This window comes from Hemitrygon akajei, chromosome 6 (assembly GCF_048418815.1).
Source record: "Hemitrygon akajei chromosome 6, sHemAka1.3, whole genome shotgun sequence".
Taxonomy (NCBI): Eukaryota; Metazoa; Chordata; class Chondrichthyes; order Myliobatiformes; family Dasyatidae; genus Hemitrygon; species Hemitrygon akajei.
The window spans coordinates 135,010,231-135,035,735 of record NC_133129.1 but is presented as its reverse complement, the minus strand read 5'-3'; the positions used below and the strand labels follow the sequence as shown (position 1 = coordinate 135,035,735).

Below are 25,505 nucleotides of genomic sequence, written 5' to 3'. Positions count from 1 at the left end.
GGGAAGTGGAATTAAAATGGTGGCCACTGGAAGATCCTGCTCTTTCTGCTGGATGGAGCGTAGGTGCTCTGCGAAGCGGTCTCGCGATCTACGTTGGATTTCGCTGATATACAGGAGGTCACATTGAGTTCTTCGACTGAGTATTCCCTGAGATCTTCCGCAGTCACTTGCTTCAAACAGGCTTCAATTATACAGGTTTCTAAGAGGAAGGTGGTTAACCTGTCTCAATGTTTATTGTTCAGTAGCACTTACATCCACAGTCATAAAGTACTTTGAGAGGTTGGTGAAGAACCCTCTCAACTCCTGCCTGAAAAGCAACTTGGATCTGCTCCAATTTGCCTACTGGAGCAACAGGGGCACAACAGATGGCATCTCATTGGCTCTTCACTCAACCCTGGAACATCAGCATAGCAAAGATGCATACATCAGGATGCTCTTCATCAATTCCAGTTCGGCATTCAATACTAACTGACCAAGTCAGTTCAGATTGGCAAAATCATCTTCTCCACAATCTCCATCAGCACATATGCACAAGGCTGTGTGCTCAGACCCCGGATCTATTTGCTTTACACTTGTGACTGTGTGGCTAAGCACAGCTCCAATGTCATAGTCAAGTTTGCTGACATCACTGTGGTACGCTGAATCAAAGGTGGTGATGAATCAGCATATAGCAGGGAGATTGAAAATCTGAGTGAATGTTGCCACAACAACAACCTCTTACTCAATGTCAGCAAGACCAAGGAACCGAATATTAACTTCAGCAGGTGGGAACCAGAGGTTCAACTGCCAGTCCTCATCGGAGGATTAAAAAGTGAAGAAGGTCAGCAACTTTAAATTCCTCAGTGTTATCATTTCAGATGACTTGTCCTGGGCCCAGCACATAAGAGCAATTATGAAGAATGTACGGCAGTGCATCTATTTTCTTCAGTTTGCGAAGATTCAGCATGACATCTAAAACTCTGACAAACTTCTGTAGATGTGTGTTGGAGAGTATATTGACTGGTTGGATCACAGCCTGGTAAAGAAACACCGATGTCCTTGAATGAAAATTCCTAAAAGAAAGTACTGGATAAAGCCCTGTCCATCATGGGTAAAGTCCTCTCTACCACTGAGCACATCTACACAGAGCGATGTTGCAAGCAAGCAGCATCCATTATCAAGGACCCCCACCACTCAGGTTTTGCTCTCTTCTCACCATTAGGAAAGTAGTACAGGAGCTTCACCAATTACATCACCAGTTTCAGGAACAGTTATTACTCCTCAACCATAAGGCTCTTGAAACAAAGGGGATAACTTCACTTTAGATCACTGAAATATTCCCACAACCTACCAACTCACTTTCTCATGTTCATCTCATAGGTTTTCAATATTTATTGCTTATTTATTATACTTCTTCCTTTCTTTTTATATTTGCATACTGGTTGAATGCCTGTTGGTGTGGTCTTTCATTGATTCTATTATGGTTATTATTCTATTATGAAATGATCGACCAAGCCCGTAAGAAAATGAATCTCAGGGTTGTATATGATGGCATATACATACTTCAAAAATAAATTTACTTTGAACTTTTGAAGTAACTGCTAGAAGGGAGGGAAACCTGTCATCCCTACTCAGTGTGGCCTATAAGTAACCCAGACCCACATCAATGTAGCTGAATCTAAATGGTCTTCTTACAGGGCTTAGCAGTACATTAATTTGTATCAAAACCACTATGTAATACCCTACAATATGATACCTAAACTCTGCCATGGGCAGTCCCAAGTCTGGCTGCGAAAGGTGGAGGGTTGAGCATGAGGCTTGCAATCCCATCCAATAAAAACCCAGAGCTACAGAAACACCAGCAGAAGCTCCAAATACTTCATTCCTGGGAGAGGAAGCTTTGAAGATGGGCTACACCTGGGGACAACTGAGGACTCTGGTGAGTTGTTGTTGGAGGCCTATGCTTCAGCAGGGGTGATAGGCTGACAGACACGCCACCTTCACTAGAAGGAATGTACCAGTTCAAGGCAGGGATTCACCACTACCAAGTCAATTAAGAAAGTACAGCAAATTCTAGCGTGATCAGTGATGCTTACATCCAATAAGTGAATAATACACAAAAACAAAGTCTTCCAAATTAACTTTCTTGTTCAGAAACCAAGCCCCTTCTAATTACAAACAAATATCATAGGCTCTACTTGTAAACATGAATCAATAGTAATTAAGAACTAAGTAGTCAACAAGTAATTATAAATCTATACCAGAGGCAGGGCATTTTTCAGAAAACAATGGTATCTCTGTAAACAGAATCAAAATTTATTAATGACAACACAGAAATATTAAAATAAGACTACTATTTCTTCATTATTGTCTGATTGTGTTTTTATTAATATTTGGCCAATAATTATAAAAGTTCCTTGGGGAAGCCAGTTATACAGAGAAAGAATGATCCCATGATCAAAAAGAAAGTCCAATGTGATATAGAAAAATACACTCTGTATTTAACCAGGTTATTTCACCTACCAATACCTAAAGTTCAGCAGGAATATAAATTTTTTGGGGGGTGGGCATCATTTATCTATCTCACTTCCCAACTGATTGTTTTAAACAGAACAATAGACATTTTTGCAATTGACTATTCTTTATGTATAAATAAAACCTTAAGTTGCTATTGAAAACTTATTCTGAAGAAGTATTTTCCAATTTTTCCAGATTTTCTTTGATTCATGTTGTTACACTTGGAATATCATGCTGCCAGAACTTTTTACTTGAGATTTCTCTGTGTCTGTTAGGATTCTAAAAGCCTCTATGAAAACCACTTTAAGCACTGGTTGAATTGCTATTACAAAATACAGGAAGCAGGAAAATCTCAGCAGGTCAAGTAGCATTTGAGGAGGCAAAACATTTTATTAGATTTTTCAAGACCTTGCAACAGGACTGAGAGGAAAGGTTACCAATTTATAGCAGTATATGAGTGAGCATGGTTATGCTGTAGGGTTATCAATGGGAATCATATGGGAAGGGGATGATGGGCAGATGGAACCAGGTAGAGCAAAGGGGTGGAGACAGTGACCAAAAGGATAAGAAAATTAGGTGGACAGACAAGTGTGTGCCTGCAGAAAGACAACGCTAAGGTTGTGGGAAAACAGAGACACCTCCTTCTCCCTTAAAAGGGAGAGAGAGCCTGTGGTATGTCATATACTGGGTGAAATGCCAAGTCTTTGGGGTAACTACATGTCTGTGTCTTTGCTATTGCTTTGCTCATGCTTGAGTGTTTGGTGGTGGGTGCCAATGCTTTTTTTGCTGGTGGAGGGAGGGGGGGGATTGTTGCTTGCTGCCTCTTACACGCAGGAGGGAGGAGAGCTGGGTAGGATTTTGGGGTTCTAACATTTAACTGTCATTCATTCTTTGGGGCACTCCTCTGTTTTCGTGGATGGTTGCGAAGAAAAAGCATTTCAGGATGTATATTGTATACATTTCTCTGACATTAAATTGGACCTTTGAATTACCCAAAGTTGGAAAGTTCAATGCTCATACCACTGAGTTGTAAGATACCCAAGCAGAATACAAAGTGATGGGTTTCCAATTTGCATTTGGCCTCACTGTAACAATGGCAAGTGCCAAGTTCAGACAGAGCAGTGGAGTGGGAAGAGGAGTTAAAATGACATGCAACTAGAAGCTCGAGCTGCCTGTTAACAGAGCAAACTGATCACCTGGTCTGTGCCTGATTCACCATGTGGAGTTCACTGGAAAATGTTGACAAGGTAACCATTTTTTGGAGTACCCATACCCAGTCCACAACAGACATCAAGCTTTTCGCTGCATGTCATTTTCATTCCTAGTGCCATCCCATACTGACCTGTCTGTCCTTGACTTTCTCCTTGGGGTGGCATAGTAGAGTAGTGGTTAGCACAATGCTTTACAGTACCAGCGGCCCAAGTTCAATTACCACCGCTGCCTGTAAGGAGCTTGTATGTTCTTTCCGTGATATGTGGGCTTTGCTCCTGTTTCCTCCCACAGTCCAAAGACGTCACTGTTGTTAAGTTAATTGGTCATTGTAAGTTGTTCCTTGGTGGGCTAGGATTAAATTGGGGGTTATTGGGTGGCACAAAGGGCTGGAAGGACCTATTCTGCACTATATCTCAATACATAAATAAATCAATGAGTAAATGAACGAACAAATAAATAAATAAATAGATCTCTCCATTACTACAGAGAGGTCAAACACATGTAACCCTTTCACTAGGCTTGCACGCAAACTTAGCTCGATAGCTATCTCGGCTAACAGCCGTAGGACTCAGTGGTGAGAAGGCCACCTTTATAAACAACGTACTTCTAGGGTTGGTATGATTTGGGGTTCAACTAAAAAGCTGGGATGTTCCAATTAACAGAACCCCAATTTGAGTGAATCCTGTGTAAATACTGCCTATGCACAATTATTGATCGGCAAGAAATAATAGATCGTACACTGCACGAAATTATAAAGAAAGTGTATTTGCCAATTTCAGCTTTATCAAACAGTTAAAAGGAAAAAGAAAAGAAAATGGCCCATTACAGTTAAACTAGTCCAATGTGCACATAACCACAGGAGCTCATACTGGAGTATTCAGGGGTGTGTCCCTTACTTACACATTGGACCAACTGCATTAACCTGATTGCATTCTGACTAATTTAAGACTGTTCAAGTTCAAGTTTAATTGTCATTCAACATTACACATGTAGCAGCTAAACGAAACATTGTTCCTCCAGCGCCAAAGTGCAAAAGATAGTACACACAGTCACGTAAATAATATTAGCACAAGTCTCCGAGTGGCATGGCCTGAAGATAATTGATGCATGTGATGTAGTCCTGGAGCCACACCTCTGCAAGAGCAAGCATACAGCAGTTCCTCATCTCACTCTGGCTCAGCTACAGGTGAATGTAATCCAAATTTTCTTCCAGGGAGTGAACACTGGAGAGAGCAGCACTGACAGGAGAAATGGCCTGCAGGGGCCAGCCCACAACCCAGCACAAATTTCAATATATCCGTTTTGCCTGTTCTCTCTCACACCATCTCCAGTGCCTCTTCCCCGGGTGGTTGTAACAGGCGACACCAGAGCATGAGGGGCAAGATTGCACAATAACCGAGGCCAAGCAGCACCCCCCCAACACTGCCAATCTCACCAATTAATTGTACTTGCATTATGTAGGATTATCAATGTCCAACAGGGTCTTGCATCACAAGGAAAACATTTACGACACAGATTGGCACCATTTTTTGGAACCGGAGAGGCTGCTGCGACAAAGCGCACTGCCATCTTATTAGAATTAATTTGCACGCATACTAAACTCAACACGAAGAAAATTAAAATAAAAATGAGTAATATTGAAGTTAATATTACAGACATTTTTACAGTATGTAAATCTGTAATTCCTTTCTTTGTTTAGGTACAGTCGGCCCTCCTTATCCGCGGGGAATTTGTTCCGGGACCCCGCGGATACCAAAAAATGCAGATGCTCAAGTCCCTTATTTAGCCTGACCAGTGTGGTGGTCTTTATGGCCCAGCGGAACCCTGAACCTTATTTAACCTGTCTCAGTGCGGTGGACTTTAAGAACAGGCGCAGCTCTAAATCCGCAGTGTTTCTGTTCACGAAAATAATCATGATCACAATTGAAAATAAAGTGGAAGTAATAAAGCGATCGGAAAGAGGTGAAACGTCATCGGTCATTGGAAAAGCATTAGGATACAGTTGGTCAACAATCGGAACAATTTTAATGGAGCATGTGAATTATTACTAAGCAACACAATGGTTTAATTATTGAAATACATATGTTTCTTCAGTGTTTTATATGCAGTAGAAAGGTAAAATGTATACTATATACTAAGACAAATGTTTGACTAACTGATGCTAAATAATACCGGATAAATAATGAGGGCCAACTGTAATTCAAAGACTGTTACACAAGGATGATTTGGCTTGCAATAAATTAATACATAGGTTAAATTACTTTGGCATTTACAAGCATTTTTGCATGATCTGGTTTACAGATCTGCAATTTCAGCAGATAAATAACAGCCAGTCAAGCTGCATTTAACACTAATTGTTAAAATTAAAAGTTGGAAAAAAAAGTTGAATTTCCCCATGGGGATGAATAAAGTATCTATCTATCTATCTATCTAATTCAATAAATATGCCTTGATTCCATTGAATGCTGTACCCAGAACTACTGGACCTTAACATACCTGCACTCCTTTTCTGTATCACAATAGACACCTTGAGTCAAATATGGTTCACTGCACTTGAAACACTGAGATAGTTCTGAGACTTGTTCATAAGCAACATACATGAAAGGCTCTCTAATTTTTAACACCTTATTACAAACATGACCTGAGGGTTAATTATCAGTTAAACTTTCACATGAACTTACCCTTTTGATTGCCCATTGGCACGGTTTTCAGAGAACCTGATTTCCAATAGATCCTGCACACCAACCGAGTGGACAGCATCTGCCACATCCTGATCAGTTGTCCACTGAATGAAATAAAACAAAGAGTTAGAAAGACACTAACAAAGAATAATAAAACGATAAGAATTTTTAGTATTTTCTCAATCATTTCAAAAGCCTGTCTAATCTCATTATCCATTACAGTGATTAATCACTGTTTATTAATTAAATGTTATTTACAACCTCTGTTTCAAAGTTATACAGTAGATACCAGCTTGGATCCAAGCTATGTCCAACTTTGTGAGATTCATGAACATTCCTTGTAATAATTACTCCATTTTCCTCTTCGAACATATGTTGTTGCCTAATTTGCTGAGTATACCTTTTCCCTGTTTTCATTCATTCCATTCTATTTGCATCTCTTCCAGACAGATCAAATAAGATTAATAAGCCTCCTCCTCCCTCTCTCCAATCTCTCTTTATCTCCACCCCATAGCTTTGTTATCCACGGATTCCCCTTCTCTGCAACTTAAAGCATCTTTGATTTCATTTTGTTAAGCTGGAAGATTATCGTTGTGAAACATTACTCTGTTTCTCTCACTCACTGGTGTTGCCCAACTTGCTCAGTATTGCCAGTATGTTTCGGTTTTATTGCTGAAAGGCAGGCTGCAAGAACCCTGTGCTCTGTTTATTCTCATTTATTAAAAATAAGTACTTTTTTCCAAACACCGATTTGTAATGACCAGAAATAACGCCATGATTTATGTCAGAACAAACACTACATGCAAACTCAGTCACAAATACCAATTAAAGATGCATTCTTTTGACAAGACATTTCAAGATCCTACACCCTTGTACACATCTTGAATAAAAGTACCATTTAGTTCAGAGACACTATTTATTATTCCTTATATGTAACAATTTTGCAACTGCCTACATCAACGCAAATCGTTTTTTCCTCTGGCTGACCTCTATGTATTAGTCAGCAAAAGCAGGAAGTGAGCTAGAAGTCAGGCACTGGTACAAGTTGTCATTGCTGGCCCCTTGGGGTCCAAAGTATGAGGCTTTGTTAGTGGACTTAGCAAACTTCCATTTTCAAAAAGGACTGACGTACAAAGCGTCAACTAAGCCAACACTTCATATCCAGATCAGTATCACCCAGCTTATCTGTAACTCTGCAAATTCAAAAAAGAAAATAGCAAGTTCCCTTTTATAATCTGTGATTTTCTACATTGCTTCAGAATTTTAAAAAATGGACATTAATATTATTGTTATACAAATTCAAATCTATCTGAAATGAAGCAAGTTCAGCTGGCACTTGCAACTGTCTTATCAGATCAATCAATAATTCTCATCCCACATTTCCTCCCATGATCAATAAATCCTACAAGAACCAAACAATGTAATAACATCTCTTCCACAATGAATTAAGCTCTCTGCACAAACATTGTTTTTTCTTTGAAAGCTATCAATTAAACAAAATTTACTTTATACAATCTGCACATTTAAAACACTGGTCTGATTTTACTTGATTTTACTTCCACCAGGGCTGTGGATCACTGTTAACATGAGTGATTTCAAAGAGGGATGGAAGATATGAGGGAATGAGATTTAAAGAGCAGGAGGTGGTGGGGCAGAAAAGGGGAGTGGAAGAGCAGCTGCAATAAGAATCATAAAAAGGGACCTTCAAGTCTACAACTCCAGTAAATGGGATGAACTTAGTATGGTTAGCATGGATGTAGTGGGCCGAAGGGCCTGTTTCACCAAGTATGATCTAAACTGACTCAGATTGGTAGAAATAATACATTCAGTTAAATGTATTATAAATTAAATGCATATTCTAATAAACTCCCATTAAAAAGTGCTAGAATTAGTTTTATGAGTTCAGTTGCCACCATCTTGAAGTTAGAGAGCTGTGGAAGGTTGTGAATTGGGTATCTAGAATGTTGTTACCTACTTCCCCTAGTGCAGATGAAACTCGTCAGATCATTTCCATTTTGCCTGCCTGATCATTCAAAACACAGACAAGTGGATAAAAGGCAAAACTCCCATACACTATTTCTTGCCATTTTGTTTGTATTTCTGCTTTGAACACTATTCATGTACCCCCATTTATAAAACTTTTCTTGACTCTTTTCTTCAGTTTCTTATAAAGTTGTGCAAATGTCTAAGTCCCTATCTTGGGAACATAGAGTATATGTTTAATGCCTTATAAAGCTGTGCAAAGTCTGACTCTCCTTTCTGGGAGCTAAAAATACTTTACCACAATTCTGCAGATCATAGAAATTCCTTAGTGTTCTGGTCAGTTATTAATTCTTCAAACAAATGATGATAGTGTCATGTACCTCATTGCTACTTATATTTAAATTGGCTGCATAATTTCCTAACATTACAACATTTCAAAAGGCAATTATTTGCCAAAAAACATTTGCAATTTTAAGATTATGAAATGTACTTTTTAAATTTATGTCTTTTTGTATCGCAACACCAAGGACAGAGAAATTTTTAACGACTTTGCAATTGATTCAGGGTGCACATACCCAGTAATACATTCACCAATCTTAAACACTTACACAATACTATAGAGCAGTGGTAGAGTGTAAACCTGTAGCTCCCAAACTTTTCTGAGTTACCAATTCAATGGCTCCCTGACCCATCCCCAGTGCCCACCTCTTGCTTTCTAGCCATTACATAAAAACTATAAAGGATTTTGATTTACAATGCACAGTGAAAAAAAAGAGGAACTGTAAATTTAAAGCAGTGACAATTCATTGCAAACATTATTCAAATCTATTTAAAACTATAATTCAAATTATTTATTTATTTAATTGCAGCAAAAACAATTTTAGAGCATACATTAGTCCAACTATTCGCTACTTTTCACCTTTCAATGAGACGCAAGGGCTTGCTGGAGCGATATCAGCTACTCAACATCAGGCTGAATGACACTCAGGAGTCTCAGATACTATTGTTGAGTAATTTGTAGTCTGCTTCATTGCTTTGAAAGAAGTTGGGCAACTGAACTGAAACTGCACTCCACCAAAATATGATGTTGGAAAGGCAATGAAGAACATCGTAACGTTTTTCCACAGTGCAGATTAACAGTCAGCCATTCTTTTCTGTAACCAAAAGTTTTGATATGACTTTTTCAACCTCGGCTTCATCTGAGTCATTTTGTAGCACGATGATTTCTTCCTCCATCGTTCCTGTTAATTCCTCATTACAAGTGTTCAGGAATAGATTTATTACCCACTCTGAAATTTGGACTGAGAGAAGATCCTGAACTCTCTCTGACATGTCTTCATGCAGGTGGGCACAGTACACTTGAAGATCATCATCTGGTATTCTTTCTTTCTCTTCCAAATCAGAGAGGCTCAGAAATGGGAAAAGGTCAGGGCGGCCAATATTGCACTTAAATAGAGTAACTTGGACAGAAATATAGAGATGACTGATTTGATTTTGTTAAGATGCACATCATTTCCTTGCAACTAAAGACTGATTTCATTAAACTTTGCGAATAATTCAAAACGCGCATAAAAGCCTCTTAGGCAGTTTCCTTTTGAGAGCCACCTGACTTCTATGTGTCTGAACTGTTTTTCATTCTCAATATAAATGTCTCGAAACAGTTAAGAATTGAAAGCATGGGACTTTATTTTATTTACCAGTGTGATAACAATACTTAATGATTTGTGCAGCTGATCACTTAGGTTTTCTGCAACAATTTCTTGTCTGTGAATTAAACAGCTTTTTTCAACAAAATAATAACCCCACAATGGTTATCTGTTGCACAAGCATGAATATTAGTGAGCAGAACAACCTTCTCTCTGGAAAATTGTCCAACCTGAAATATTGACTCCCCTTTCTTATCTTTTCCTTATCTTTTTTTTGCAAATAACAAATCTTGAACCATACTTTCATCTTTTATGAAGCGAACATAACCAAGAAGCAAAGATTCGTTGTCTGGCAAAGTTGATTCATCCAACAGAATCTCCCTTACCGCTGGCAGTGTCAGTTCTTCTCCAATTGTACGGGGCATTTCAGATTTAGCAATGAACAATCAAATGTTGCATGAAGCACACAAATCGTCACCGTTTTGCTGTGAAGAACTGGTAAACATATTTTGAAGTTTTTCCCCGTTTCTGAAATTTTTCACTACGTGACTGAAAATAAGCCAAGTTATCAGAGTTATCATGTTATCATAGTGTATTCTCTTCAAATGTCATGGAGCCTGGAAAATTTCATTGTCTCATCTGAAAAAACTTTCACAAAATCACATTGGCTGTTGTTGGTTACTTAATGCTGGTATAAATCCACATTTCAGATACTCCACACCATACTGTCTACACTTTTTTGTTTGTTCTGCTTCTGCCATTTTTGTTATGGACTAACAATCACGGTCAATCACCAATTGTTTAAATCCAACCTTAAGCAGTGTGATCAATAAAAGGGAAAGTTATGACATCATCATAGTTCCACTTGAAGGTAAGGGCAGCATTATCTCAACTGGGCCATGGGTTGGAGAAATGCCATCAAGACTATTCTGAAGGTCAGATTCTGAACTTTACCTCATTGAACACCATACACTAAATCGCAACAATTACATCACTGCGTGATTAGCATATGGGAATCATACTAGCTAAGACTTTACTACAGTAATGAATGACAATAATGAGCGGGCCGCGCTCAGATGTAACATGATTTCTCCAGTCCATATTTCTCATGATATGCCAAATACAGAAGTGTCACACTGTTTTTTAACAACTATAACACACTTCAAGCAAAGTCTAAGAGAACGGAGGGTTAGCAAGCAATGAGGTGATTACATAATCTTCGCAATCAATTATAAGGCACTGAGGATCAAATGTTTAGAGTAAGTAATTAATTTCTTAAATTAAGCCAGTTATCCCTCAGTTGCCCGTCATCCACTGAGCACCCTCCCACCTTTACCTTTTTATCGCTCCTTAGAAATTCCCACCGACTACGGGCGGTGGGGAGGGGGGAGGGGGGAGGAGATACTGTCCATTTTGGGAAACACTGCTCTAGAGTAAATTGTGTTCTATAAGTTTTGTTTACTTTGGTGAACTCAACAGCACAGTACTACTGATCTTTCTGACTGGCAGTCCTCAGTTGGTCAGAATTGCTCATAATGTTTCATTCACCACGAATCTCAACACTGGTACTTTCCAGAGCAAAGTACACAAAATGCTGGGTGAGTTCAACGCATTACGCAGCATCTAAGGAAATGAATAAACAGTTGTTTCAAGCCGAGACCCATCATCAGGATTAGAAAGGAAGGGGGCAAGATGCCGGGATAAGGATAAGAGGGGAGGAAAAGAAGTACAAGCTAGAAGGTGATAGGTGAAGCCAGTTGGGTGGAGGAAGGGAGGGAGGGAAGTGATAGGTTGGAAAGGTAAAGGGCTGGAGCAGAAGGAATCTGATAAGAGAGGAGAGTGGACTATAGTAGAAAGGGAAGGATGAGGACACTGGGGAGGTGATAGGTGGGTGAGAAGAGGTAAGAGGGGAATCAGAGTGGGGATTGAAGAAAAGGAAAGGGGGCTGGAGGAAAAAACTACCGCAAGTTGGAGAAAATAATGTTTGTGCATCAGGCTGGCAGCTACCTGGACGACATTTGAGGTAATGCTCCTTCAACCTGAGAGTGGCCTCAGCGTAGCAGGCCACGGATCAACATGTTGGAATGGTAAGGGGATTGGAGATTAGAATTAAAATGGAAACTTGCTCAAACTCCTGTTCTATTCCTTGTATACCCATGACTATGTGGACAGATATAGCATCAATTTGATCTTTTAACTTTGTCAGTAGTACCCTTAATATTGACCAGATCAACAATGATGAGATGGGTAAATAAAGAGATTCCAAACCCTGCATCTTGGTGTCAGAACAACCTAGCTCATAATGACGTGCTAGTCACTGTCTTAGGAAATGGAGGGATTCTGGGGGTGTATACAATCCTGTCTTCATCAATAGAGCTGCTCCAGAGATGGATGACAACCTGGATAACCATTTCACTAGCAATCTCACTTTGTCCCTCCTCATTGATGTGATGATCAAGAAAGTGCATCAGCAGTTTTACTTTTTTTGGTATCTGAGAAAATTCAGCTTACCCACTAGGACCCTCTCAAACTTCTACAAATGCACTGCAGAAAGTATACTGGCAGGTTGCATTTCAGCTTGGTAAGGCAACTGCTCCGCTCTGGACTGATGGAACTGAATGGTAAGTGCTGCCCAGGCTCATCACTTCTATCCAGTCCATCTTCAATGGTTCTTTGCTTCAGGAAGGCTAATAATATTGTCAAGGATGCCCCTACCATCCTGGCCAGTCCCCAATTTCTCTTCTACTCTCTGGGAGAAAATAGAAAGTGTGGAAGTCCAAACATTCAGCTGCTTCCTCACTGTCATTAGACTCCTGAAACAATCACCTGCTTAATATCCCCTTCCCAGTGGCATTGCCACATTCTTGGATTCATAATCCTATCCTTCGCAGTTATTCTGTTATTGTCATTTTAACTTTTCGTTTTGCACTATTTCAAATTGCATTACAATCTTTGCACCATTCCGCTGTTTTGCACTCACTGTATTTACCATTGTATTTATTATTATCATATTAAATTTAGTCAGTGAGCTTCATGAGACCAAGGAAATCTATTACACACTGCTGTACATGATAAAATGCTATCCTGAATCTGAAGCATTGTCACATGAATATAATCAACATTCGGGTAAGGGCAACCTTGAGAAAGACTACCAAAGTTAACAAACCTAGCTAGCTTGGGCTTCTCACTTCATCATAACCAATCTCTTTGATGTCTGCCAATTACAAATCTTACTCAGAGGTTACAACAGAATGGCAGTAAAAGTGGTATTAATGATAACAGAGAAATTCAATTATCCTTCTTAGATGAAGCTAAAGTCTAAGATGCTATTGGAACACATTCAATACTCTACAGCAGTAAATTATCTCTCTTTTTACAGGTAACTATTGGCTAAACTCTGATAGGACATGCGCTTAGAGGCATAGGATCTGGGCAAGATCCTAAATGGGTACTTTGCATCAGTATTCACCAAGTGGAATAGAGAGACCAGTGTGACATTTGCAGATAACTAAAAGACAAGGCATTTTAAGATAACCAAAAGTGATGCTGTTGGGACCCCTGAAGAACACTACAGTGGATAAATTCCCACGGCCTCGTGGGATATAGCCCAGGGAAGATGAAATTGCTGGGATCTTGACCAAGATCTTTACATCCTCTCTAGCCATAAAAGTCATTGAAGACTGGTGAGTAGCTAATATTGTTAATTTATTCAAAGAAAACATTGATTTTATTAAGGCATTTGTCAAGGTCCCTCATAGTGGGCTCATCCAGATAATTAATGTAAATGCAACAGTTTTGATTCAGAATTGGCATGCCTACAAAAGACAAAGGGCAGTGGTCAATGGGTGCTGGTCAATGTCCAGTGGTGTTCTACAGGAACCTGCACTGGGACCCCTGCAGTTTGATATATAGAAATGACCTGGAGGAAAATGTGGATGGGTGGGTTAATAAGTTTGCAGATGGTGGCATAGTGTAGGAGACTGCCAAATAATATAACAGGATATAGATCAATTACAGTTATGGAGAGAGAAATAGCAGAGAGTTTAACGCAGACAAGTATGAGGTGTTACACTTCAGGAAATCAAATGTAAAAGGGGAGTACACAGTTAATGGCAGGATCGTTGTCAGCACTGATGTACAGAAGGATATTGGAATCCAGATCAATTGTTCTCCAAAAATGGCTCCATAGGTTGACAGAGTGGTAAAGGCAGCAAATGGCATGCTTGCCTTTAATAGTTGAGGAAATCAGTTCAAGAATCAGGAAATTAAATTACAGCTTTATAAAACTCCCGTCAGGACACATCTTGAGTATTGCATTCAGTTCTAGTTGCCCCATTATGGGAAGGATGTGAACACTTTGCAGAAGATTCTTACCGGGGTACTGCCCGGATTAGAGACATGTTGGAAAAAATAGTGCTGTTTTCTCTGGAATAGCAAAGTCTGAGGGGAGGCGTGATAGAAATTTATAATGAGATGCATAGATGGACAGGCAGTATCTTTTACCCTAGGGCTGAAAAGTTTATTACAGGAGAGCATGTGTTTAAAGTGAGAGGGAGAATATTCAAAAGATAAGGATGGGGTAAGTTTTTTTTAAGAACACAATGATGGATACATGGAATGTGCTGTAAGAAGTGGAGGTGGAAGCAGAAGCACATATGATGGAGGTAATTAAGAGGTTCTTAGACAAACACATGAATATATAGAGGATGGAAGGATATAGACCATATGGGGGTCGAAAGTTCTTGATTAATGAGGTGTCATTAGCATAGTTAATGTGGCACAACATCTCAGACTGAACAGCCTGTTCCTGGGCTGTATGGTTCAAAATTCAATGTTCTCAATCAAACTGTGATCTGATACAAAGTATCAACGTCCCAGATCTTAAACTTTCCTCAGAAAACATAGTTCAATTTGAAAAGTTTAAGAAAAATTCAGGGAAGGTGTCTACATTTTCAAGTAGAAAGTGAGTAGGGGCAGTGTAAATTACATTACTATGCATATCATTGATCCAAATAGCTTTCCAGTAGTAGCTTATTTCATATGACCTCACCCAGAGCCAAGACACCTGACAGACAATTTTAACCTGCCACTCAAGTAAACCAGTGAGAGAGGAATCTCTTTAATTACCATGATGGACTTAGAGACCAGGGTTTTCTTTGTATTCTTTGAAAGCATCAAAAATGACTTTGAGAAACGATTAAGGGTTTAGGTACGGTCCATGTGGATTTGTATGTAACAAGTAGTTAGATAGCACCAGAGGACATTTAAAAAAATTATACAACCAGATTAGATATTGGGAATATTACCTTTGAAAGAAGTTGCCAGCTGATGCAGTATGGGGATTTATTGTGATTGATTGGAAGGTAGGAGTAAAATGCAAATAAAAATAAGGGTGAATATATTATTTTGCACCATGTTGTCAAAGGGCAGCTCAATGGACCTGTTGGCTATTTTTGTTTACTTATATGAGCTGGAAAATAAATTCCTGATAAGGAGAATTTATTTAACTTTTCAAATAAACAATGGGGGGGGGGGGGTGTAGCAGTTAGCATGAATGCTCTTACAGCACTGCTGACCTGGGTTCAATTCCATCGTTGTTTGTATGGGTTTGTACGTTGTCTCCATGACCACATAGGTTTCCTCTGGGTGCTACAACTTCCTCTCACATTCCAAAAGACTTATGGGTTAGTATGTTAATTTGTCATTTTTATCTCAGGGCGCGGGTGGGGGCGGGGGGGGGGGGGGGGAAGGTAGCGCAGGCTAGTTGGGCCAGAAAGACCTGTTACCGTGCTGTCTCTCTAAATAAATTAAAATAATTCTGTGTAATGTAAGCACACACCAACAACTTCACTCCCCTTGTTAGCATGAATTAGATTCTTTGCTTTCAGAGGTAACAGGCAGGATGACAGATAACAAATCAGTGGGAATCATTTGACAAAATAGGATTAAGTGCACTTGAACAGCAGGAACAACTGAGATCATTAATGTTCAAGCAGTGGCCTAAAGCATGAAAAACATAGAAAAACTGAGCCGATCTAGGCAAATTAGGGATAACACCAGAAAAATAGTTACTCCATTCAGAAACCTTTCAGTCTGCCCAAATGCAGCTGTCATCCTTTAAATATATAACAATATACATTAAAATAACACCAGGTTCGGATTCACTCACCCACGTGAGGTTTCCCACATAGACAGCTTGCCGTTTGCCTCCATATGTGTAAACTATAGTTGGCCTAGTAGTGTTTTCTGTCTTCTTTGGCTCGCCAGGTGTCCGTGGTAATATCTCTTCATAACTTTGATCTTCATGGTTATTACTATCGGCCGCTGCTATTACATCGTCATAAAGGTCAACTTGATCATTTGCAACATAATCAGTCTCCTGAAAGAAAAACCACACATTTTATTCAGGGGTGCTATTAAGTGGAATAAACAATATTTATAATACATTATCCAATCACATAAAGTAGGAGACATACATTCCTTAGTGCACTGGAAGTATTGGTGTGTTATATTATACTCTCCTCCCAGGTATGTCTTTCTTTGAAAGGATAAACCATATTAAAGATGAGTAACAAAGAACAGTACATCTAAATAGAGTTCTCTTCACTGATTCAAATGCATATTGTTCGATGTGCACCTACTCACATTAAACCAGCAAGGGATATTAACTATTTGGAGAAGGAAGTGCATAACAAAAATTGCCAACTTTTTCCAAAATACATACTGGAATTAAAAATACAAGAGCAAGTCAACTTGCAGAAATTGGGAAACCTTCTATTCATTTTGACTTCCAAAGTTACTGAAATATGAGAATTTTATATTCTGTAGCTGGGATGCATGCAGGAATGAAAAGTCAGTGAAATTAGGCATTATGTTTGTAAAGGATATAGTAAGGATTGTAGGATGAGCCAATTAGAAGGAAATAGGAGACACATGCTGAGATGCAAGAAAGGAAAGACAAAAATAAGGGACATGAGATTTATTATATTAAAAAAAGATAATGCTCTCAAATTTATTATGTGGAATGGAATGTAACTTGTGATTATTTACATATTGAATTGCATAATTCCAGAAATCTGAGATTAGTTGGGTAAGGCTATTTCCTGGTATCTGGTAAGTGCAAGACTTTGAAAAGTGAGATAAGAAGAGTTCAGGGCCAGCACGGTCTTGTTAGAGTAACAGACAAGATTAATGTCCAGTTGACAAAGACTTTGGGTCTGATCAGGAAAAAGGAGGCATAAGTTAGATATAGGCAGCAGGTGCCTTAAAGAGTATAACAGATGCACGAGTACACTTCAGGAGAAATTTTACAGGGCAAAATAAAAGTCTTAAGTTGTCCCTGACTAATAAGAAAAAGAAGAATCTAATAAGATATTCTACAAGTATGTTCAGAATAAAAGGGAGTCTAGGGAGACAATACGTCTCCTTGATCAGTATGGCCATCTATGAAATAGGCAAAGTCTTAAATAAACACTCCCCTTTTGTATTTACCATGGAGAAGGATGCAGGAACTTGAGTTAAGAGGAAGAAAGAGGAGGTATTGAAATACATTAAGGTGGAGAAATCTCTGGGGCCTAGCCATTTATATTCTAAGATATTATGAGAAACAAGAGAGGGAAACTTGGCAGAGATTTTTGCATCTTTGGTAGCAACAAAAGGCACCGGAAAACTGGAGGAGAGCTTTTGCAGGGCCTTTAAGAAATGCAGCAGAAAAGTATCAATGAATTACAAACCATTAAATCTTGTATGAGTGGTGGGAAAGGTATCAGAAAGGGTCTGAGAGACAGGATTAATTTCCCTTCAGAAAGACAGGGATTGATTTGCAATAGCCTGACTTTGTGCATAGAACATCATGTTTCACAATCTGATTGAGTTATTTAAAAAGGTGACTAAGTGGATTAACAAGTGCAAAGCAGTAGACATTGCCTATATTGATTTTTAACAAGGGCTTTGACAATGGTCTTTAATACTAGGCGAATCCTGAAGGCTAGAAAGATGGGATCCAGATTGAGGTAGCAAATTGGATAAAAAATTGGTTTGGTTGGAAAGAAGCAGAGGATGATCCAATGTTGTTCAGACTGGAGGCCTGTGACCACTGGTGTGCTGCAAAGTATCAGCATGGGTCCTCTGTTGTTCCTTCATTAAATTAATGATTTAGTGAAAATGCAGGTGATGTGATTTATGCAGGGAGGTAGAGGAAGGGAGGGAGCCCAAGAAGAAACAGGAGACTGGGAGGTGCTGAGTGCATGGCAAGGCCTTGAGAGCAAAAGGAAGCAGGGAGGGGATAAGTGAGATGAGGGTGGCAAGGTTAATGCTAAAAGGACGGTTAGTGATGGAAACACGAAAGGAAATGTTGGTGGAAGATCAAGAGGGATAAGAATCTGAAAAGTTGACCATTAAGCTTAAACATTGTTTATGCTAAGAACTGATGGATTTGGAGAACTAGCTTGGGGCATTTGGAAGGGGTGGGATGCAGACCATGTGAGGGGGCAGTTAGTTAGGTCAAGCATCCAAGATAGAATTTCTAGAGAATATGAGAAGATGCAAGGTGGAAATTGTAGTGAGACCAGTAATACAAGCAATAAGACAAGATACAGGCAAACACCAGAGGAGAGAAATTATTATTGACAAATAGGCAGAGATTTGAGCAAAGTGTTAACAAGGAGATAAGGACATTTATTTTCAGTCAGAGGATGAGGTTTAAGCTGACACTGGTGAAGCACAGCAATGACTTGCTGGCAGCCAACAAAATTACTAATTACTTTATTAATCACACTTTTTCCGGAAAATAATCTCTGCAATCAATACCCCGCAACTTTCAGAGTTGAGCTTTTGAACCACCTGATTGACCTGGCATTTAGCACTGTGAATTGAAGTCTCGAATGTGCAGGATGGTTGTGGTGTGGCATGTACAGGCCGAATCGAGGAACAGGTCCCTGGCCAATGTTTGCACATTGCTGGAAGGGGCTTGGAGCCGATTTGGAATGACAGAACTGAGGCAAGAGTTGATGTGGCAGGGCCCAGGCCTGAGAGCGAAGAACAAGCCAGTGTCTTACTGATTTAAATGTTGGTCCAGATTGGGAAGGTCAGGTACAGGTCAAATTGAGCTGATGGGTTCTGGGCCCAAGAATGAGGAACGACTCGCTGTTTGGTCAATTTAAGTGCCAGATCAGATTGAAACTGTCAGGGTGTCAGGGAAAGGAATGGGCCAGTGTTCAGCTCTCTGCTCACAAGGATTACTCGACTCTGCACTGAACTGGGGCTCTGACCTGCAAGCAGCGGGCTCCTGCACTGGCTGTGACAGGCTTGTGGCTGTGAACTCACTTTCGCAAACTTCAATTCTGAATGTTATTTGCACGACTTGGGTTTTTTTCTGCATATTGGGTGTTTGACAGGCTTTCTTTTAAAAAATAGGTTTGATTCGGTTTCCTTGTTTTGTGATTTTTGTGACAAATCTCAAGGTTCTATGTAGTATTCATACTTTGATAATAAATATACTTTGAACTTTGGATTGGTGTGATTTGTAACTCATTGAAAGAATGGTAGAAGGATATTTAAAACCTGTCTGGATGTGAGTTTTTGCTTAGAGCCATGAATTTCAGAGTTCAAAGTTCAAAGTGAAATTTATTATCAGAGTACATACACATCACCACATATAACCCTGAGTTTCTTTTAGCTGTGAGCATACTCAGCAAATCTATACAATAGTAACTGTAAACAGGATCAATGAGAGAGCAAGGCCACAGAAGGCAACTGTGCAAATGCAAATATAAATAAATAACAATAAATACCAAGAGCATGAAATAACAAGATAAGGAGTCCTTAAAGTGAGATCACTGGTTGTGGGAACATCTTAATAGATGAGTCTAGTTATCCTTTTTTGTTCAATGCTGCTTTTCTACAACAGTGTTTCATGTGGATGTGTTCAATGGTTGGAAAGGCTTTATTCGTGATGTACTGGGCCAAATCCATTACCCCTTGTAGGATTTTCTGCTCAAAAGCATTAGCTTTCCCATAGCCGGCTATAATGCAGCCAGTCAGCACACTTCCACCACACATCTATAAAAGTTTAGTCAAGGTTTTTAATGACATGCCAAATCTCCGCAAACTCTTGCAGAGGTAGAGTCACTGTCATGCTTTCTTTAATATTTATAGGATGGGTCCAGGACAGGTCCTCTGAGATAGTGACACTGAGTTATTTAAAGTTACTGACCCTCTCCACCTCTGATCCTGCGATAAGTACCAACTCAAGGACGTCTGTTTCCCTCTCCTTAAGTTACAGTCAGTTCCTTGGTCTTGCTAACACTGAGTGAGAGGTCGTTGTAAAGACACCACGTGGCCAAATTTTCTTCCTCCCTCGTATGCTGATTCATCACCCTCTTTGATACAGCCCACATCAGCAAACTTGAATATGGTGTTGGAGCTGTACTTAGCCACACAGTCATATGTGTAAAGCAAGTAGAGCGGAGGGTTACGTGTCCAGCCCTGTGGTGCACCTGTGCTAATGGAGACTGCGGAGATGTTTTTGACAATCTCAACTGACTGGGGTCTGCAAGTGAGGAAATCCAGGATCCAATTGCACAAGAAGGTATTGAGGCCCAGGTCTTGGAGTGCACTGATTAGATTTGACAGGATGATGGTATTAAATGCTGAGCTGTAATTGGTAAAGAGCCAATGAGATGGCATCTGTGTGGACCTGATGCTCCAGTAGGCAAATTGGAGCAGATCTAAGTCACCACTCAAACAGGAACTGATTGTTTCAACACCAGACTCTTAAAATTGTTCATCATTGTGGGTGTAAGTGCCATTGGGTGATGGTCATCAAGTCAGGTTACCATGTTCTTCTTGGGCACCGGTATGACTGAATCCTTCTTGAAGCAGGTGGGTACCACACACTGCTGGAGTGAGAGTTGAAGATATCCATGAATACACCAGCCACATGTCAGCACAGGTCTACAATACTCAGCCATTCAAACCAGATGCTTTCCTTGGATTCACTTTGAGAACAGCCCACACCTCATCTTCAGATACCGAGACCAAAGCATCATCAGGAAACGTGGGGATATGCAATGGTTCTTCCCTGTTCTGGTGGTCAAAGCGAGCATAGAAGGCATTGAGCTCATCTGGAAGCGAAGCTCTGCTGTCCCCCATATTGCTAGATTTAACTTTGCAGGAGGTTATGGCATTCAAACCCAGCCATATCTGTTGAGCATCCCTCGATGATCCCAGTTTAGCCCAGAATCTCCACTTCACCCGTGAGATAGCTTTCTGGAGATCATACCTGCACCTCTTGTGGCATTCTTGATCTCCACACCTGAATGCCTCTGATCTGGCTCTCAGCAAATTCCAGAATTCATGGTTCATCCAGGGCTTCTGATTGGGGTAAACCCTGGATGATTTTGTGGGGACACACTCATCTACAGCTGTTTTAATGAAGTCTGTTACAACCGTGGTGAAGTCATTCAGATCCTCAGATGAGTGCTTGAGTTAATGACCAACTACACAATGTGAAATGGGGTTGGGATATCTTTAGCTTCCTTTATTATGTCTAGATCACTTTCCATATTTTTTCCTGTGGCTTAAAAAGTGATTTCTTATCATCTATGTATTCTTTAAATGTTAACCCTTGTTCATTTACTGTCATATTGGTATTCCTATCTACAAAACTTGCATCTTATACCTTCATAATCTGCTTTGGTTAACAGTTTCAAACTGAACTAAATGGCTTTTAAATATGGTCCCTTAACAACAGGCTTTTTAATTAATATTTTCTCATTGGACACTACAACATCTAAAAGAGCTAGTTTTTTTTTCAGTTTCTTCAGCATGCCTAGAAAATTATAACCTATAAAACAAGTCTGCAAATTCATCCTCCACACTAATTTGGTATTTCCATGATCAACATTCCCCATGACTATTATGGTACCCCAATGTATCTCTAAATGCCTAGTTTACATACACTGTGTCCTACTTAGGGGCCCCGTAGACAACTGCCACCATGTTTCCAACCACATTCTGCTTCTTAGTTCTCTACAGGCTAATTCTACTTCCCGATATGCCTCAATACTGCCATTATCAGAGTTGACCCTCTGTAATTGGTTTATTATTACTATTGTACCAAGGTACAGTAATAAGCTTGCCTTACATGCTGATCATACAGTTCAACTCATGACATGGTACATTGAGGTATTACAAGATAAACCAATAACAAAATGCAGAATAAAGTACAACAGCTAGAGAAGGTGCAGTACAGGCAAACAGTAAGGTGCAATATGATAGATTGTGTGGTCAAGATTCCATCCATCACACTAGGGAACCATTCAATAGTCTTATAATTGTGGGGTACAGGCTTGGTGGTCTCAGCTTTCAAGCTTCTTCCCCAATGAGATGGGAAGGAGAATATCCGGGCTGGGTAGGGTCTGGTTATGCTTTACTGAAGCAGTGTGAAGTGTAGACAGAGTCAATGGAGGGGAAGCTAGTTTCTGTGATGTACTAACCTGTGCCAAAACTCTCTACAGTTTCTTGTGGTCAACAGCAGAGCAGGTGCCACACCAAGACAATGATGCTTTATATGGTGCATCAATAAAAACTGGCACAGGTCGATGGGATATGCTAAATGTTTTAGCCTCCTGAGAAAGTAGAAGCTTTGGTGAGCTTCCTTGACTGTGGCATATATATGGTTGAATAGGCCATTAGGGATTTTCTCTTTTAGGAATTTGAAGCTCTCAACCCTCTCAACCTCAGCATCACTGATGTAAACAGGAGTGTGAGCACCATCCCCTTCCTGAAATCAATGACCAGCTCTTGTTTTGCTGATATTGAGATGACAATGAACATGTGATCAAGATGGCACCAAGCTGCAATGTCCATCGAGTTAGTGGCACAACCTGGTCACTTTTTTTGTTCATAAGGATGGTTTTAGGGGCAGCAGACAGACACAAGTGGTGTTAGAGGACGGGGCAGTAAATAAAGAGTGAGATGCAGGAGCCAGAGTCCAAATCAAAGCTCTCTATGGTAGAAGATTCTCATAGATGGAGGCACTGTGGACAGCGATTCCCTGGTCAATGACCAAGCTTGACAGGTCCCATGAAGAGGACTGGTGACACCCCCAGGTCAACAAGTGTGCCCCCCAACCCCCAGGTCAGCAAGTCCCAGGATTGGCGGCCCATGTGAGTTCAAAGGTTGAAGCCCAGAGTTCAAATTCCTGTGACTGGTGAGTCCTGGGGTCGATACCGAAAGTTAAAGACTGAAGTTGGCACATGCGGATGTTAAGGCCTGATGGTCCGGCCACTTTTTGAAACAATGAGAAGCCTCATGTCTTGTCCAAGGAACAGAGAAAGGAGGATTTATGTTCAAAGACAATGCTGTACTTGCACTTATAGATCACAGAACAACACACTTGGTTTTACTAGCAGAGAAAGCTTGTTCTCCAAAGCAAGTTTTGCTGCACACGTAATTAAAGCATTAAAGACTAGAGCCATTTTTATAGCGCCTTGGACCATCTTATGGGAATCAGAATCAAGTTTAAATCACTGGCATATGTTCTGAAATTTGTTGTTTGATGGCAGCAATGCATAATAATAAAAACTGTAAATTACAATAAGTATATCTAAATAGATTAATCAAAAGAGGGCAAAAGAAAAAAGAATAGTGAAATAGTGTTCATGGGTTCATCATCCATTCAGAAATCTGGTGGTGGTGGTGGTGAAGAAGCTGTTCCTGAAATGTTGAGTGTGTCTTCAGTCTCCCGTGCCTCCTCCTTGGTGGTAGCAAGAAGAAGGCAAGTTCTGGGTGATGGGGTTCCTTAATGATGGATGCCTCCTTTTTGAGGCATCACCTGTTAAAGATGTCCTTGATGCTGGTGGAGCTGGCCAAGTTTACAACACTCTGTATGTAATATAATTATATTTACAACAAAAGTGAAATATTGCATTTATATCTACCTGCTCATATATCTATGTCTACTGATCACATGCCATGACAAACTTTGACATAACAAGATTTTCTGCTTTATTTCAAAATTTCAACTTCTGCAGAGTTTTACTTAGGTTATTTGGATAGCTAGAAGCACGTGTTACTTAGGTGAGCAATACCAAAGAGATGATATAAAGGTAATCAAAACTTAAAAAGAACTTTTTACTTTCATATCCAAGAACACCAGCTTGCACCATTTACCTTATATTTCATTCATTCTCCCACCTCATTATAATGAAAAAAATTGAATTATTCGAAAGATACAATGTTACATCTAGGAGACGTTATCAATTAATTATATATTTTTAAATCAGATGTCATGCTATAATGTGTGAGATTTTTAACCCACTATGTGGGTATAACTTTTTTAGTCCAAATTAATCCCAGCACCAATAAAATAGACATACTACCACTTCATCTGCTGATAGACTTGTAACCCAGCTATTAGCAGAGTGGCATCACCAATTGTACTGATGGAATTTTTTAACAAGCTCTTCATAGACTGTGATGTAAACATCTCAACGTACACTCAGTGGCCACTTTATTAGGCACACGCTGCTCCTTAAGCAAATATCTAATCAGCCATTCATGTGGCAGCAGATTGGCTGATCTAAGCATGCAGACACAGTCAAGACTTCAGTTATTGTACAGACCAAACAAGAGAATGGGGAAGAAATGTGATCTAAGTGACTTTGATTGTGGAATGATTGTTGGTGCCAGATGGGGTGGTTTGAGTATCTCAGAAACTGCTGATCTCATAGACATTTCACACATGACAATCTCTACAGTTTACAGATAACAATGTGAAAAACAATTTTTTAAAAAAACATCCAGTTAGGGGTAGATCTGTGGGCGAAAATGCCTTGTTCATGAGAGTTCAGAGGAGAATAGATAGACTGGTTCAAGCTGATGGTAACTCAAATAACCACGGTACAACAGGTAACATGCCATTTGATTTCTGAATGGACAGTGAACCCATGAACACTGCCTCATGACTTTTTAAATTTCCTATTTTTTGCTTTACTTGAATAATTTAACTATTTAATATCATGTATCGCATACTGTTGCTGCAAAGTTAACAAATTTCACAACATATGCTGGTGATAGTAAATCTGATTCCAAATTCTGAATCTGATTAGGAATATCCAACTACAAGATCTGTAACTCCAGATTAATACCATTAGAAATCAACCTCAGAATACAGTTACGTAAGAGCAAAATAGGGTAGAAGCTAAGAATTTGAATAAAAACAGAAAATATTGCAGCTATTCAGCAAATCACACAGCATCTGTGGAGACACTTGGAAATCCCAAATACCACAAACATAAAAATACAACTGAGAATGTTCAGTATTAAATAACACTGCTTCCTGCACAAACCACAAAGATTTACGAAAATCTATGGTTGTACAGCAAACACCAAAAATGTAAAAATAAATTAAATAGATTACCACCACCGCATTTAGGGCTCTGGCCAAGATTGAATAAAGAATACCAGATTAAGATAATTTTTT

At 39.6% G+C, this 25,505-nt stretch overlaps 1 protein-coding gene across 1 annotated transcript in view; it reads right to left on the bottom strand.

Moving 5' to 3' along the window:
• Positions 1-25,505, bottom strand: part of LOC140729508 (cleavage and polyadenylation specificity factor subunit 7-like) — a 79,555-nt gene that overhangs the window by 48,325 nt on the left and 5,725 nt on the right. Inside the window, exons 2-3 of the mRNA XM_073049304.1 lie at positions 16,188-16,397; positions 6,390-6,493 (exon numbers count right to left, since the gene is read on the bottom strand). Of these exons, the coding sequence (XP_072905405.1) occupies positions 6,390-6,493; positions 16,188-16,397 (314 nt within the window). The remainder of the gene's footprint in view (positions 1-6,389; positions 6,494-16,187; positions 16,398-25,505) is intronic.